Genomic DNA, 14888 nt, shown 5'->3' with positions numbered 1-14888 from the left:
TGACAGAGACCATATCTTAAAAAAAAAAAAAAAAAAAAAAATCAAGGGTAGGGTAACATAGCCAGTGTCACCACAATTCAAAGCAAGCAGCAGAATTTGGAGGATAATTTGTTTCATTCTTGGGAAAATGTGAAACTCTGAAACTGCTTCTGAGTGCAGGGTATTTCTAAGGCTTTTCTTGAACTCTTGACCCTTGGCTCTGACCCCTTATTTGAAGTTTGGAGAGAGAACTGAGGGCTGTATTACTCTAGTTGTGGACACACGAGAGGGGTTAGTCTCCCCCCCACCCCAGGAGTTAGGGATGCTGGGCTGCTTGAACACAGACCTTTTTAGAACTCCCTTCAAACAGGATCCCAGAGATATGGGGACAAGGTAACTGGCCTTAAGAATGATTGTGCCACAGCTTTCAAAAACTATAATGCCTTTCAAATATGGCTTATTACTTGAATCTCAACATCTCCCATATATCTTGGGTGGGGGATATTTTGCTGAAGATCTTTCTGTAAATCATTCTCAATCATGTGCTGTAAAATTCGGTTAACAATAGACCATATATATGATGGTGGTTCCATAAGAGTATAATGGAGCGATCCCTGTACAAGTATACCATTTTTATCTTTTTTTTTTTTTCTTTGAGATGGAGTCTCGCTCTCTCCCAGGCTGGAGTGCAGTGTGACGATCTCAGCTCACTGCAAACTCCACCTCCCGAGTTCAAGCGATTCTCCTACCTCAGCCTTCTGAGTAGCTGGGATTACAGACATCTGCCACCACACTCAGCTAATTTTTGTATTTTTAGTAGAGACAGGTTTTCGCCATGTTGGCCAGGCTAGTCTTGAACTCCTGACCTCAGGTGATCCACCCACCTCAGGTGGGATTACATGTGTGAGCCACCAAAGTGGTGGGATTACAGGTGTGAGCCACTGTGCCCAGCCCCCATTTTTATCTTTTATACAGTATTTTTACTATGCCTTTTCCATGTTTACATACACAAATACCTGCCATTGTGTTACAATTACCTTCAGGATTCAGTACAGTAACATACAGTACAGGTTTGTAGCCTAGGAGTCATAGGCCATACCATAGAGCCTAGGTGTGCTGTAGGCTATACCACCTAGGTTTGTGTAAGTAAATGCTTTGATGTTAGCACAATGGTGAAATCACCTAAGTTATTATTTACTATATATGGAATGCTTTTTTTAAAGGAGCAAATATTTCATTTCAGTGGGAACTAAATTTGGGGTTAGAGTGTTTTATTTAATTTTCATCCCAAAGTTACAAAGTGTTTTGAAGTGTTTCCCTGTAAAATAATAATATGTATATTTTTGAGACAAACCTTCATTCTATCACCCAGGCTGGAGTGCAGTGGCTTGATGTCGGCTCACTGCAACTCCGACTTCTGGGTTCAAGCGATTCATGTGCCTCAGCATCCCGAGTAGCTAGATTACAGGCACCTGCCACCATGCCCAGCTAATTTTTGTATTTTTAGTAGAGACGGGGTTTCACTGTCTCGGCCAGGCTGGTCTCAAACTCCTGACCTCAGGTGATCCATCCACCTCGGCCTCCCAAAGTGCTGAGATTACAGGTGTGAGCCACCATGCCCGGCCAAAATAATTATTTTAATTTAAATAAAACCCACCAAGGAGACTTCAAGCTTTAAGAAATCTAGCTTCCTGTGGAATGTGAGAGGAAGTCAGCAATGATTTCAGAAATCTGATTATAACAATAGGTCCATCCCTAAATGAGGCAAATCTTGGAATCCCTTCCATTTTATTTTATTTTATTTTATTTTATTTTGTTTTTTTGAGATGAGTCTCTGTCACCCAGGCTAGAGTGCAATGGAATGATCTCACCCCACTGCAACCTCCGCCTCCTGGGTTCAAGTGATTCTTCTGCCTTAGTCTCCTGAGTAGCTGGGATTACAGGCATGTGCCACAATGCCTGGCTAATTTTGTATCTTTAGTAGAGATGGAGTTTCACCATGTTGGTCAGGCTGGTCTTGAACTTCTGACCTCAGTGATCTGCCCACCTTGGCCTCCTAAAGTTCTGGGATTACAGATGTGAGTCACGGTGCCTGGCCCCACTTCAATTTTTAAAACCATCACTATGCACCATATGCCTATGCTAGGCACTGGAATAAGATGAAGCACCTTCTTGGAGTTTACACACTGGTAATTATGCCAATCAGTCAGTAATAATATAGGTAAGAATGGCTGTGGGGGAAGTCAGCTGGGTTCTAGTTTATAGTCACATTTCAGGAACTTATTTAACATGCTGACTTAACAACCTAAGCCTCCTCTCCATGTGTGCACACAGGGTAGACCTCTGAAGGGTGGCACTGTAACTTCTAGGGTAATGTGGTAAGTCAAGGCAGGATGACAGTTCAGCCTCCTCCCAGGCTAGTGCAAAGGGTTCTTCACTCGGATTGAAGCCTTCTCTCCCAGACTGAATTCCCCACCCCCAACACCCCTCCTACAGAAAATTTGGAGTCCTTGCTTATTCCCTGGCGGCCCCTACCCAATAGGGTCGTGAATCAATTATCAAACATGCAACAAAAGATATAGAAAGTTTAGCGAAAATGGCAACATTTTGGAAAAATGACTGTAATGTGCGTTCTGCCTGCCACCCTAACTGGCACACATTTTGCAGGTCACTTGCTCTCCCTGGAAGGAGGAGTATTCTCAGATTTCACCTTGGAGGAGGAAGAGTTCAGGCTGCCAGAACTGGGCTAGCGCTTCTGAATATCCTGAGGCAAGGTCCTGTAACTTCCCTGGGAAGCTCTGCCGTGTCCCCACCCCACCCCACTCCACCCCACCCCACCCCACCAGGCTGCTGGAGTCCTGGGACCCACCCGGGTCTGCAGCCCAAATCCTTCCTAGCTAAGGGGAGAGGAGAGGGGGGAAGGTGGGCTTGGGCGGGATTGTGACATAAGATCGCCTTGGTGACATGGAGCAGATCTGTTCCGGCGGGGTCCAGATCCATTCAGGCGGGGCGGGGTGGGAAGGGGGGCTTGGGCGGGATTGTGACATAAGATTGCCCTGGTGACATGGAGCAGATCTGGACCCAAGCCTAATAAAGGTAGTGTAAATAAAGGTGTCATAAAGGACGGGGCGGGGCGCGTGCTTGTCAGGGACGCCAGCCTCTAGGGGCTGCCAGAATGGTTCCTGCTCAATGCGCGGCGCCAGTGCTTATCATGTCCCGCCTACGTCTCTGGGCCCCATGGCCCCTCCTCACGTGGCAACTATTGTGGCTACTAGTCCAGGAGTCTCAGCCTCTGGAGAGGGTCAAGGACCCGCTCCAGCTGACTTCTAACCCCCTGGGGCCTACTGAGCCCTGGTCTTCCGGCTCCTCCGATCTCCCATGGGAATCTCTCCATGCGCTTACTCCCTCGGCGGACGCGGGGGGCTTTGATTACCTGGGGTCCTCTGCTTCCTCCAAGAGGTCAGCTCCGCCCCAGGAATCGACTGAGAATTTGGTTCCATTCCTGGACACAGATTCAGATGGAGAGCTGCCCCCGGGGCCCGAGCACTTCTCATCTGCACACCCGGATCTGAATGACAAGCTGACTCGGCAAGAAAGGCTCCCACAGGTGGATCCAATGCTCGGCTGGGATCAGAACCAGACGCTAGTTCAGCCTGGTCACCACAAAAGTAAGGTTCAAACTGCAGAGCTAGATCAGGCTGCAGATCATCAGGCAGATGAAATACTTGTTCCACCTCTAGACAGTCAGGATTCAAAAGCAACAGAGTTTATAGTTTCTCCCAGGAACCAGAAGAAAGATTTAGCTCAGCATTGGAGCTTTGCTAAGGCTGTGGGAATTCCACACCGATTTGTATCAAAACCTCAGCATCAGAAACAAACTTTGCAGGATGAGTATTTAGATTCAAGTATGGATATGCTGTATCCCGGCAGCCTGCCTCCAGACCTCCAGGTGAACTCAGATGACCCTCCAGGGCCCCGTGAGCAAGTTGGACTGTCTCAATTCCATCTAGAGCCTGAAACTCAAAATCCAGAGACCCTTGAAGAGATCCAGTCCTCTTCACACCAGCAAGAAGCCCCAGCGCGCCTTCCACAGCTCCCTGAGGAGGTGGAACCTTCTTCAACCCAGCAGGAGCCCCCAATCCATCCTCTAGAGGAGGTAGAATCTTCTGCAACCCAACGGGAGGCCCCAACTGAGCCTCCAGGTCCTCCTATGGAGCCTGAACTTTCCCTCAGTGAGCAGGAGCAGCCAGCTCAGCCTTCTGAATCTTCTGGGGAGCTTGAACCTTCTCAGACCCAGGAGGAGACACCAGCTCAGCCTCCAGAAGAGATGGAACCTTCTGCTATACAAGAGGAGACCCCAACTGAGCCTCCAGGTCCTCCTATGGAGCCTGAACTTTCCCCCAGTGAGCAGGAGCAGCCAGCTCAGCCTTCTGAGTTTTCTGGGGAGCTTGAATCTTCTCCAGCCCAGCAGGAGACCCCAGCACAGCCTCCAGAACATCACGAAATAACAGTTTTACCTGCAGGTCACCATCAAGCTCAGCATTCAGATTTGCCCAGCGTCACTGTTAAGCCTCCAGATGTGCAGCTCACCATAGCAACAGAACCTACTGCAGAGATGGAAACTTCTCCAATCCACCAGGAGGCTACAGCTCAGCTCTCAGGACCCATTAGGGATGTAGAACTTTCTGCCACCCAGCGTGGGGGCCCACCTCTGCTTCCAGAGTCATTAGAAGAGGTTGGACCTTTGCCAATTCAACAGGAGACTTCAGTTCAGTCTCCAGAACCTATTAAGGATGAGAACCCCTCTCCAACCCAGGAGGAGGCTGCAGCTGAGCATCCACAGACCCCTGTGGAGGTTGAGTCTCCTCTAATCCAGCACAAGTCCCCAGCTCTGACTCCACAGCTCCCTAATGAAGTTGTAGCTCAACCTCCAGAGCATCATGAGGTACCAGTTTCTCCTCTAAGTCATGACCAAGTTCAGCCTCCAACATTGCACAGTGTCACTGTTAAACCTGTGGATCACATGGTTACAGTGACTCCAGATCTCACTAATCAGGTTGAAATTTTAACCCAACAGGGGGTCCCAGCTCAGTCCTTAATGTCCCCTAAGCAGTTTCAACATTTGAAAGACCAGCAAGAGATTATCATTCAGCAGCTAAACACCCCTGAAAATGATGAACTTCCTCCAGTCCATCAAGAGCCCACAACTCAGCCTCCAACTCAGCTCAGTCCATTGAGTAATGAGATGGTATTTTCACCTCTAGATCTGTCTCCAGTATTCAGAAGTAATTCACCTTTGCCTAATACCACAGTTAAAAATGTGGATCTGGAGCTTACCATACCTACAGAAGTCACTATGGAGGTTGAACCTTCTCCAGTCCAGCAGGACAACCCTCCTATTCCCACTGAGCGGGCAGACTTTTCTCTAGTCCAGCCTGATCTCCCTTCCCCACCTCTGCATTCTCCTGAAAAGATTGAACCTCCAGTCCAGCAGGAGGCCACAGCTCAGACTCCAGATTCCCCTAAGGAGGTAGAACCCTCTCCAGTCGGGCAAGAGTTCCCAGCTGAGCCACCATTGCCCCTTAAAGAGGTTGAACCATCTGCAACCCAGCGGGAAGCCTCAGGTTATCCTCTGAAGTCCATGGAAGAGATCAGTCCTCCTCCACAGCAGGAGATACCAGCTCAGCCATCAGAGCCACCTGGGAAGGTTGAACCATCTCCTGTCCTACAGCAGGTCCCAACTCAGCTTTTAGAGCCACCTAAAGAGGTAGGATCCTCTCCAGTCCAGCAAGCAGTCCCTGCTCAGTCTTCAGAGCCCCCTATGGTGATAGAACCTTCTCTGATCCAGCAGATGGCCCCATCTTTGCCTCCAGAGTTCCCTCAGGAGCTGAAACCATCCCTAACTCAGCAGGATGTTCCAGCTCAGATTCCAGAGCCCCCTCTGGAGACAGAACCTTCTCCAACCCAGCAGGAAGCCACAGTTCAAGCTCTAGAGCCCCCTAAGGAGGCAGAACCTTCAAGCCAGCAGGTGATCCCAGCTGAGGTTCCAGAGCCATCTAAGGAGGTTGCAGCTCAACCTCCAGCTCATTCTGAGGTGACATTTCCAACACCAGGTCAGGATCAAAGTCAGCATTCAACATCGCCTAGTGTCACAGTTCAACCTTTGGACCTGGGGCTTACCATCACTCCAGAATCCACGACAGAGGTTGAACTTTTTCCAACCATGCAGGAGACCACAACTGAGCGTCCTAAGAAAGTTGTACCCCAGTTTCCAGTATATCAAGAGGTAACAGTTCCAACACCAGGTCAGGATCAAGCTCAGCATTCAATGTCATCCAGCGTTACAGTTCAACCATTGGACCTGGGACTTACCCTAACTCCAGAACCCAGTATAGAGGTTGAACATTCTACACCCGTGAAGAAGACGATAGTTCCTTCAAAGCACCCTAAGGTGACCCTTCCACATCCAGACCGTGTTCAGACTCAGCATTCAAACCTGACTCAAGCCACAGTTCAACCTTCGGATCTGGGGCTTACCATCACTCCTGAATCCACTACAGAGGTTGAACCTTCCACAGCCCTGACGACTACAGCTCCTCCTCCAAAACACCCTGAGGTGACACTTCCACCTTCACCCAAGAGTCAGGCTCAGCATTCAAACCTGACTCAACTCACAGTTCAACCTTCGGATCTGGGGCTTACCATCACTCCTGAATCCACTACAGAGGTTGGACCTTCCACAGCCCTGACGACTACAGCTCCTCCTCCAAAACACCCTGAGGTGACACTTCCACCTTCAGACAAGGGTCAGACTCAGCATTCAAACCTGACTTCAGTCGTAGTTCAGTCTCTGGACCTGGAGTTTACCATCACGACAGAACCTACTACAGAGGTAAAACTGTCTCCAACCACAGAGGAGACCTCAACCCAGCCTCCGGATCTGGGGCTTGCCATAACTCCAGAACCCACTACAGAGACTGGACATTCTACATCCCTGGAGAAGACTACAGCTCCTCGTTCAGACGAGATTCAGACTCGGCATCAAAACCTGACTGAAGTCACAGGTCCACCTACTGAACTAGAACCTACTCAGGATTCATTGGTGCAGCCTGAAACTTACGCCCAAAATAAGGCTTTAACTGCACCAGAGGAACAGGCCTCCGCAAGCACCAACATGTGTGACCTCTGTACCTGCAGAGATGAGACGCTGTCGTGTATTGATCTCAGCCCAAAGCAGAAGCTCCGCCACGTGCCTGTGCCAGAGCCCAACACCTACAATGGCACCTTCACTATCTTGTAAGCATCACCTTTCCTCCATTGTCCTCTGTGTCCTGCCTGACATGGCAGCCTTTTCCTGGAGGCCTTCCTGGGCCTTCCTTATCTCCCGAAGCCATACTGACAGCTGACTTTCTGCTCCCACCTTTGCTTGTCCACTCTTCCTTCTCCTCATTCTCCTTTACTGTTAGGCCCCTTCTCCAGTCTTTTACTTTTACTCTAGTCTTTTACCCTTACTCGTTTTCTTATCCATTTTTATTTAGCCTCATCACATCATTGCTTAACCGCTGCTCTCCTCCCATTTTCACTTCACCCTCTTTACAGCAGCCTGTCCCTCTCCCCGTCTCAGTGATGATGCTCTGAGTGCTTAAGAGTTGATTCTGGAGCCAGGCTGCCTGGGTTTGAGCCCAGGTCTGTCATTTATTAGCTTGGTGACCCAGAGCAAGTTATTCTGCTCTGTGATTCAGTTTCCTCATCTTTATTTATTTATTTTTTATTTTAAAGACAGGGTTTCACCATGTTGGTCAGGCTGGTCTTGAACTCCCGACCTCAGGTGATCCACCCGCCTTGGCCTCCAAAGTGTTTAGATTACAGGCGTGAGCCACCATGCCCGGCCCGTCCTCATCTTTAAACTGGAGATTATGCTAGTTACCATTTCACAGGATTGTTGCAAAATTCAGGTGAGTGAATACATGAAATACTTGCATCGGTGCCTAGCATATGTAGGAGTTTTGGTTGTTAACATGATTACTCAGTCCTTTAGTTTTGTCCGGAACTCATCTTTGTCCCTGGCTTTCTATCTGTAGCACTCGTTTTGTGTCCAACCCAGGGCGAAGTATGCTACCATCTCCAGAACATGAAAATGATAGGGGGAAGGGAGAGAATAGGCATGAAAAGGGAGGTCTATGTAATTAAGTACTGAAAGATAATGCAGAACATCGGTGCTAGAATTTACCAGAATCTGTGATCCTTGAGATGTGGAGGTCAGGGAAAGCTACATGGATAAGCTAAAACTTTACTTGGGTCTTAAAGAGTAGCTATAATTTGTTAAATAGAAAAAGAAAAAATGGGAGTATAGTCTAGGCAACGGCATGGCTACAGGTATGGTTGGAATTTAGTAGACCAATCTTGCTGCACAGAATCACATGAGGGAACAATGAAGATATGATTATGTAAAACCTTGATTATCAGCTAGAGGAGTTTGAAAGTTACATAGTGAGATATGGAAAGCCATTGAAAGTTTCCAAGCAAGAGAGATGAAATGATTACAACAGGAAGATTATTTTATTTTGTTTTTTGCTTTATGTTCAAGTGTAGACATGCAAAGGATTATTTTAGAATCCATATGTAGAGTGCCCTAGAGGAGAAACTTTAATTCAGGGAGACAAATAGAAAGGTCTAGCAAAACCTAAGAGTAAAGTGTGAAGGGGCTAAATCAGATCGGTTGTAATAGAAGTGGAAAGAAAAATCCTAGGATGTTTCAGCAGAGGGCACTGGGCCAAAGCTTTGGTGTTACCTGGCATAGGGCTTCTTTCTTCTTATTTGTTGATAATGATAAGCTTTTGCCCATTTTCTGTTGAATTATTTACCATTTTTGTATTGATTTGTAGAAGAAGTTGTTTAGACACATAAGTGCTTTTGTATGAAATACTTACATTCAAAGTAATTAACTGGCATCATCTGTCTAAGAGATTGGACGGATAGGAAGTTAAGCTTTGGGAGACGCCTCATCATTTGTGCCAGTGGCCCCACATTATTTCTTGATTAATTGTGCAAACTGAGAACCTGATAGCTCTGGAAATTAGAAGGCAGGTGTTATTTTCTGTAACTGAATATCCCTGACAATGTTGCCATGATTCTTTTTCTTATCCTGTTCATTCTTTTCCTACCTATTCAAGGATATAAACTGTGTTTCTTTACAGAAATTTCCAAGGAAACTATATTTCTTACATTGATGGAAAGGTATGGAAGGCATTCCGTTGGACTGAGAAACTGTGAGTATATTCTCTCCAAATATGACAAAAAAACTAACTGCATTGTAAGATCCTTCTTGGTCCAGAATTTTGAGGTCTGTACTTCTGAGAAAAGGTATTTCCCCTCCATACCCCAAATCAACCTCTGTTGATTGCAATCCTATGGTTATTTTAGAATTAAATTTGGTGAACTCTCTTTAAAGTAAAAGGCCATTTTATGGCCTCTTTAAATTTATTTTTTATCATCCAAATAATACATGATTATATTCCCTTTTTCTCCTCTCTCTCTTTTCTTTTTTTTTTTTCTCCAGAGACAGGGTCTTACTTTGTTCCCCAGGCTGGAGTACAGTGGCACAATCACGGTTCACTGCAGCCTCTGCCTCCCAGGCTCAAGAGATCCCCCACCTCAGCCTCCGAAGTATCTTGGACCACAAGTGCATCCCAGCACGCCCACCTAATTTTATATTTTTTGTAGAGACAGGGTCTCCCTATGCTGCTTAGGCTGGTCTTGAACTCCTGGGCTCAACTGATCCTCCCACCTTGGCCTCCCAAAGTGCTGGTATTACAAGCATGAGCCACCACCCCCAGCCCATGATTTTATTTTTAATGTATAAAAATGAAATAACAGATGTAACAAAAACCCTCCTTGTGCCCTACACCCTGAACCCTGAGGTAACACTACCCTGCATTTAGTATATATCCTTCCAGACTTTTTCCCATTGCCTACGTACATATTTACATAAAGCAAAATAGATTTGTTGTGTGGTTTTTAAAAAGTGGTAACATCTTGTAACTTGATTCTTTCACTTCATGATATGCCTTAGATTTCTTTCCTTCCCAGCACTTAGAGGGTTACCCCATTCATTTAAACTCCTGCATAATCCATAGTATGGACGCATCATAGTTTATTTAATAATTCCCCCATTGATGAATGTTTAGATTACGTTTAGTTTTCCTGTTATGTCCATTGCTGCAATGAAATCCCTGCACATGCTTCTTTGTGAACATGGGAAATCATTCCTGTAGAATAAATATCTAGAAATGGAATTGTTGGGGTATGGGGTATTTATGACTATGTGGACATAAAATTGTAATTGCCCTCAAAAATGTTGTGCCAACTTACTCTGTTGTCAGTAGAATACGACAGCATTGATTTCCCCACACTTTTTCACCACTGGGCATTCTCCAACTTTTTGCTGATGTTATGGGTGAATAAAAGGGATTCTATCTAAATTTGAATTTTTCTGATTACTCATAAATTTAATTAAATACCTTTATATGTTTATTGAACATTTGTGTTTCTTCTCTGAGCTTTCTGTCCTTTGTTCATTTTCCTGTAGAATTGTTTTATTATTTTCTTACTGATTTATAGAAGGAATTAGTTTAGACACATAAATGATTTTGGAAAAAATGCTTACATTAGAAGTAACTGATATTTTTCACAAGAGTTTGTGTGTCACATCATTAGTTCAACTTACATTGAACTAATGTAATTATATTATATAGACAAGTCATACGTGAATTCTAAATTAAAAATAAAACACATGCTGGGCGCAGTGGCTCGCAACTGTAATCCCAGAACCTTGGGTGGCCGAGGTGAGTGGATCACCTGAGGTCAGGAGTTTTGTGACTAGCCTAGCCAATATGGCAAAACCTCATCTCTGCTAAAGATACAAGAATTAGCCAGGCATGGTGGTGGGTGCCTGTGATCCCATCTACTTGGGAAGCTGAGGCAAGAGAATTGCTTGAACCTGGGAGGTGGAGGTTGCAGTGAGCCAAGATTGCACCACTGCACTCCAGCCTGGGCAACAGAGTAAGACTCTGTCTCAAAAACAAAACAAAACAAAAAAAGACAATCATAGTAATCTAAGAAGAGGAATTATGGTCACTTTAAAATAGTTTCCCCCACCCTTGTCTGATATCTTATTGATAGGAAAAAAAAAAAAAAATACTAGAACCAGACAATTCTGCTTTCTAGCTCTAGTGGAGAGGTGTGATTCTCTGGGGGTTGTGTTCCAGATGGAGTCTTCTGAGAATAAGGAAAGTGTGGGAGATGGCTAGTAAGTGAGTGTACACCCTTCCTCCAGGGTTCCAGGACGCTGCCCACTTTCAGACAATTGTTCCTGCCTGGAGGAAGACACTCTTTGCTGCCTGGCCCAAGGAAGAAGGATATGGGGTTGATGTGCCTCTGGCTTCTCCTACTACCCTGCCCCAACCAATAACCAAGTATTTCTGATAAAGGAGCATTTGTAGAACTGCTTCCACATTTTGAGCTAAGGTTGTGGATTTTAAAATTATTTCTGTTCTATAATTTTTAGGGATTTGGTAGCAGTTGGATGGGTAGAGACCTGGCATTTTCTCAATCTGCCACATGAAATAGCACGACTTTTTAGGAAAGCAATTTTGTACCCTTATTAGTACATTCTAGAGAAACTCAGACAAAAATGTTATCAGGATACAAGTATTAAGAATGTTCAAAGCAGTATTGTTTGTAGTAAGTAAAAATTAGAAAAATCTCAGCATCCATCCACAGTAGATGAATCAGTACATTGCAGTATAATCATTCAATGGAATACTCTACAGCAGCATTATTCATTAGAAACCTAATGCAAGCTACATACATAATTTTAACTTTTCTGGTAGTCACTTAAAAAATAAAACTAAAAAGGAAACAGGTGAAACATGTTAGTATATTTTATTTCACCCATGTATGCAAAATATTATCCTTTCAACATGTTATCATTATGCTATTAACGAGATAGTCTATTTTCATACTAAGTCTTAAAAATATCCAAAGTGGTATCATTTCTACATGTAATTAGTGTAAAAATTAATTGTGGAGTTTACATTCTTTTTTCGATACTAACTTTTTTTTAACGGAAATCCAAATTTGGTTGTTAAATTTTTATCAAAAAAACTTAATCTGTTCTGCTGAGAAATCTAGGCAGAAAGTTAATAATAATAATAATAATAATACTTAATCTGGCTGGATGTTAGGTAGCTCATGCCTGTAATCCCAGCACTCTGGGAAGCTGAGGCAGGTGGATCACCTGAGGTCAGAAGTTTGAGGCCAGCCTGGCCAATATGGCAAAACCTCATCTCCTCTAAAAATACAAAAATTAACTGGGTGTGATGGCGGGCACCCGTAATCCCAGCTACTCGGGTGGTTGAGGTGTAAGAATTGCTTGAACCCAGGAGGTGGAGGTTGCAGTGAGCCAAGATCGCACCATTGGACTCCAGCCTGACTGATGAACGAAACTCCATCTCAAAAACAAAAACACTCACACCTGTAATCCCAGCACTTTGGGAGGCTGAGGTGGGCAGATCACCTGAGGTCAGGAGTTCGAGACCAGCCTGACCAATATGGTGAAACCCCATCTTAAAAAAAAACAAAAAACCTTAATCTATATTTAGATTTCATAAAATTTGCAGTTGAAAAAGTAGCATCATATGCCCAAATTTTTGCAAACATACATTTTCTAACAACTGCATTGAGTGTCAGCTTTGAAATTTAAAAATAATTAAAATGATTGAAATTAAAGATTCATTAGCCACTATCTAAAGATTCATTAGCCACTAAAGATATTGCATTAGCCACTATCACTAGCCAAATATAGCTAGTGACTACCTTATTGGAAGCACAACACAGGTCTTGAACCAGCCTCAGCAACATACATCTTAAAACTACAGATTATTGAGTGAAAGAAGTGATACAGAAAATAATATGTATAATATGATTTCATTTACATAACGTTCAAGAGGCAAAGCTAAACTATGTTGTTTGTGACTGACACATAATAGGTAAAATACATTTCATTTCATTTTATTTTATTTATTTTTGAGACAGGGTCTGCAGTGGTGCAAACACGGCTCACTGCAGCCTGGACTTCCCATGCTCAAGTGATCCTCCCATCTGAACCTCTCTAGTAGCTGGGACTATAGGTGATGCCAACATGCCCAACTAATTTTTAAATTTTTCTAGAGAGGAGGTCCTGCTGTATTACTCAGACTTGTCTCGAACTCCTGAGCTCAAGCAATCCTCCCTTCTTGGCCTCCCAAAGTGCTGGAATTACAAGTGTGAGCCACCATGCCTAGCCAGAACTACATTTTATTTCTTATTTATTTATTTTTTGAGACAGAATTTCATTCTTGTCACCCAGGCTGGAGTGCTATGGTGCAATCTCAGCTCACTCTAACCTCCACCTCCCAGGTTTAAGCAATTCTCCTGCCTCAGCCTCCTAGGTGGCTGGAATTACAGGTGCCTGCCACCACACCCAGCTGATTTTTGTATTTTTAGTAGAGACAGAGTTTCACCATGTTGGCCAGGCTGGTCTTGAACTCCTGACCTCAGGTGATTCACCCACCTTGACTTCCCAAAGTGCTGGAATGATAGTCATGATCCACCATGCTAGACCAGAACTACATTTTAAAAGCAAGAAAATTATTACAAAAGTCAGGATACTGGTTACCTATAAGGATTAGAGAGAGGTTTATGATTGGAAAGGGGCACATTGGGGGCTTCTGGGATGCTAGCGGTGATCTTTTCTAATGACGTTACATGGGTATCTGCTTTATAATTATTAAACTGAATATTTGGCCAGGTGAGGTAGCTCACATCTGCAATTGCAACACTTTGGGAGGCTGAGACAGGAGGATCACTTGATCCAGATGTTTGAGACTAGTCTGGGCAACAGAGTGAGACCCTGTCTCAGAAATTAAATATAAACAACATTTATATTATGTGCACTTTATGCATATTGTAGTTCTCAAATTTTTTTAATGGGGAAAAATGTTGAATGGCTTCACTTGCAGCCCTGACATAGTTCATGTGGGGCTTTCATAATAAGGTTTGGGAAAAGAGAGGAGGAAATGGAGGTTCTGCTGATCTTGGTGCCACCCAGAGTTGGATTCTAACAGGAACTTTGTGATTTAGAGAGGAGGCATTGAATATACAATTTGGTGGGAAGAGTGGGTAGGGTGTGCTTGTGTGTGTGTGCATGCTTGTGTGTGTGCTGGTGGTGGTGGAGAGAGATGGACACAAAAATGAAAATGTAAGGAAAGGTTTTAATGAAAGCAGAGCAGATACCATCTTGAAATTACCATTACCCAGCTTTCCTCCACATATAGGAGATAGTCCTGTGTAGCAAATAGTTGTAGTTTGCATTTTAATCTAGAAATAACTTTTTCATTTTCCAGAATTCTCAGTGAAAATTATTTGACTGAATTACATAAGGATTCATTTGAAGGCCTGCTGTCCCTCCAGTATTTGTAAGTTAGTTAGTTAATCCTATTTATGAGTTTTTAGTCATATTATCTGTAAAATGAATAAGGAGATCAATTAGATAATCTCTAAGATTTCTTCCAGGAACAAAATTCTTTAATTCTGTAAGTTTATATAGGGTCTTAGCCCATCTGTAGCATTAGTTATTTCCTATGCATTTTCAATATTTAAATTAGATAGACAAAATACAGACAGAAAAGAATTCACATGGTGAATCTGAGCAGTGATTGACACTCATATGAACCTTGTTTTATAACTATTCACATACCATCTTCTTATATTCAGTCTACAACCAAGAGATCAAATCTAATCTAGGGTCTATTTATAAATAGCCCATTAAATTAATGGTTTTTGCATTTTTTTTTTTTTTTTTTTTTTTT

The 14888-nt window shown here is 43.8% G+C and overlaps 1 protein-coding gene and 1 pseudogene across 1 annotated transcript in view; both read left to right on the top strand.

The window, feature by feature from the left end:
- The window catches only part of LOC108296721, a 7362-nt pseudogene extending 4633 nt beyond the window's left edge, over window positions 1–2729 (top strand).
- A 262-nt stretch (window positions 2730–2991) lies between these two features.
- LOC108296725 (leucine-rich repeat-containing protein 37A3-like) overlaps window positions 2992–14888 on the top strand; it is a 43790-nt gene continuing 31893 nt past the window's right edge. Inside the window, exons 1-5 of the mRNA XM_037735154.1 lie at window positions 2992–4489; window positions 5915–6595; window positions 6761–7275; window positions 9177–9248; window positions 14424–14495. Of these exons, the coding sequence (XP_037591082.1) occupies window positions 3155–4489; window positions 5915–6595; window positions 6761–7275; window positions 9177–9248; window positions 14424–14495 (2675 nt within the window). The 5' untranslated portion in view covers window positions 2992–3154. The remainder of the gene's footprint in view (window positions 4490–5914; window positions 6596–6760; window positions 7276–9176; window positions 9249–14423; window positions 14496–14888) is intronic.

The sequence above is a fragment of the Cebus imitator genome, unplaced genomic scaffold (genome assembly GCF_001604975.1).
Source record: "Cebus imitator isolate Cc_AM_T3 unplaced genomic scaffold, Cebus_imitator-1.0 Scaffold735, whole genome shotgun sequence".
In the NCBI taxonomy this organism is placed as follows: Eukaryota; Metazoa; Chordata; class Mammalia; order Primates; family Cebidae; genus Cebus; species Cebus imitator.
This window is presented reverse-complemented; position numbering and strand designations above follow the sequence as displayed.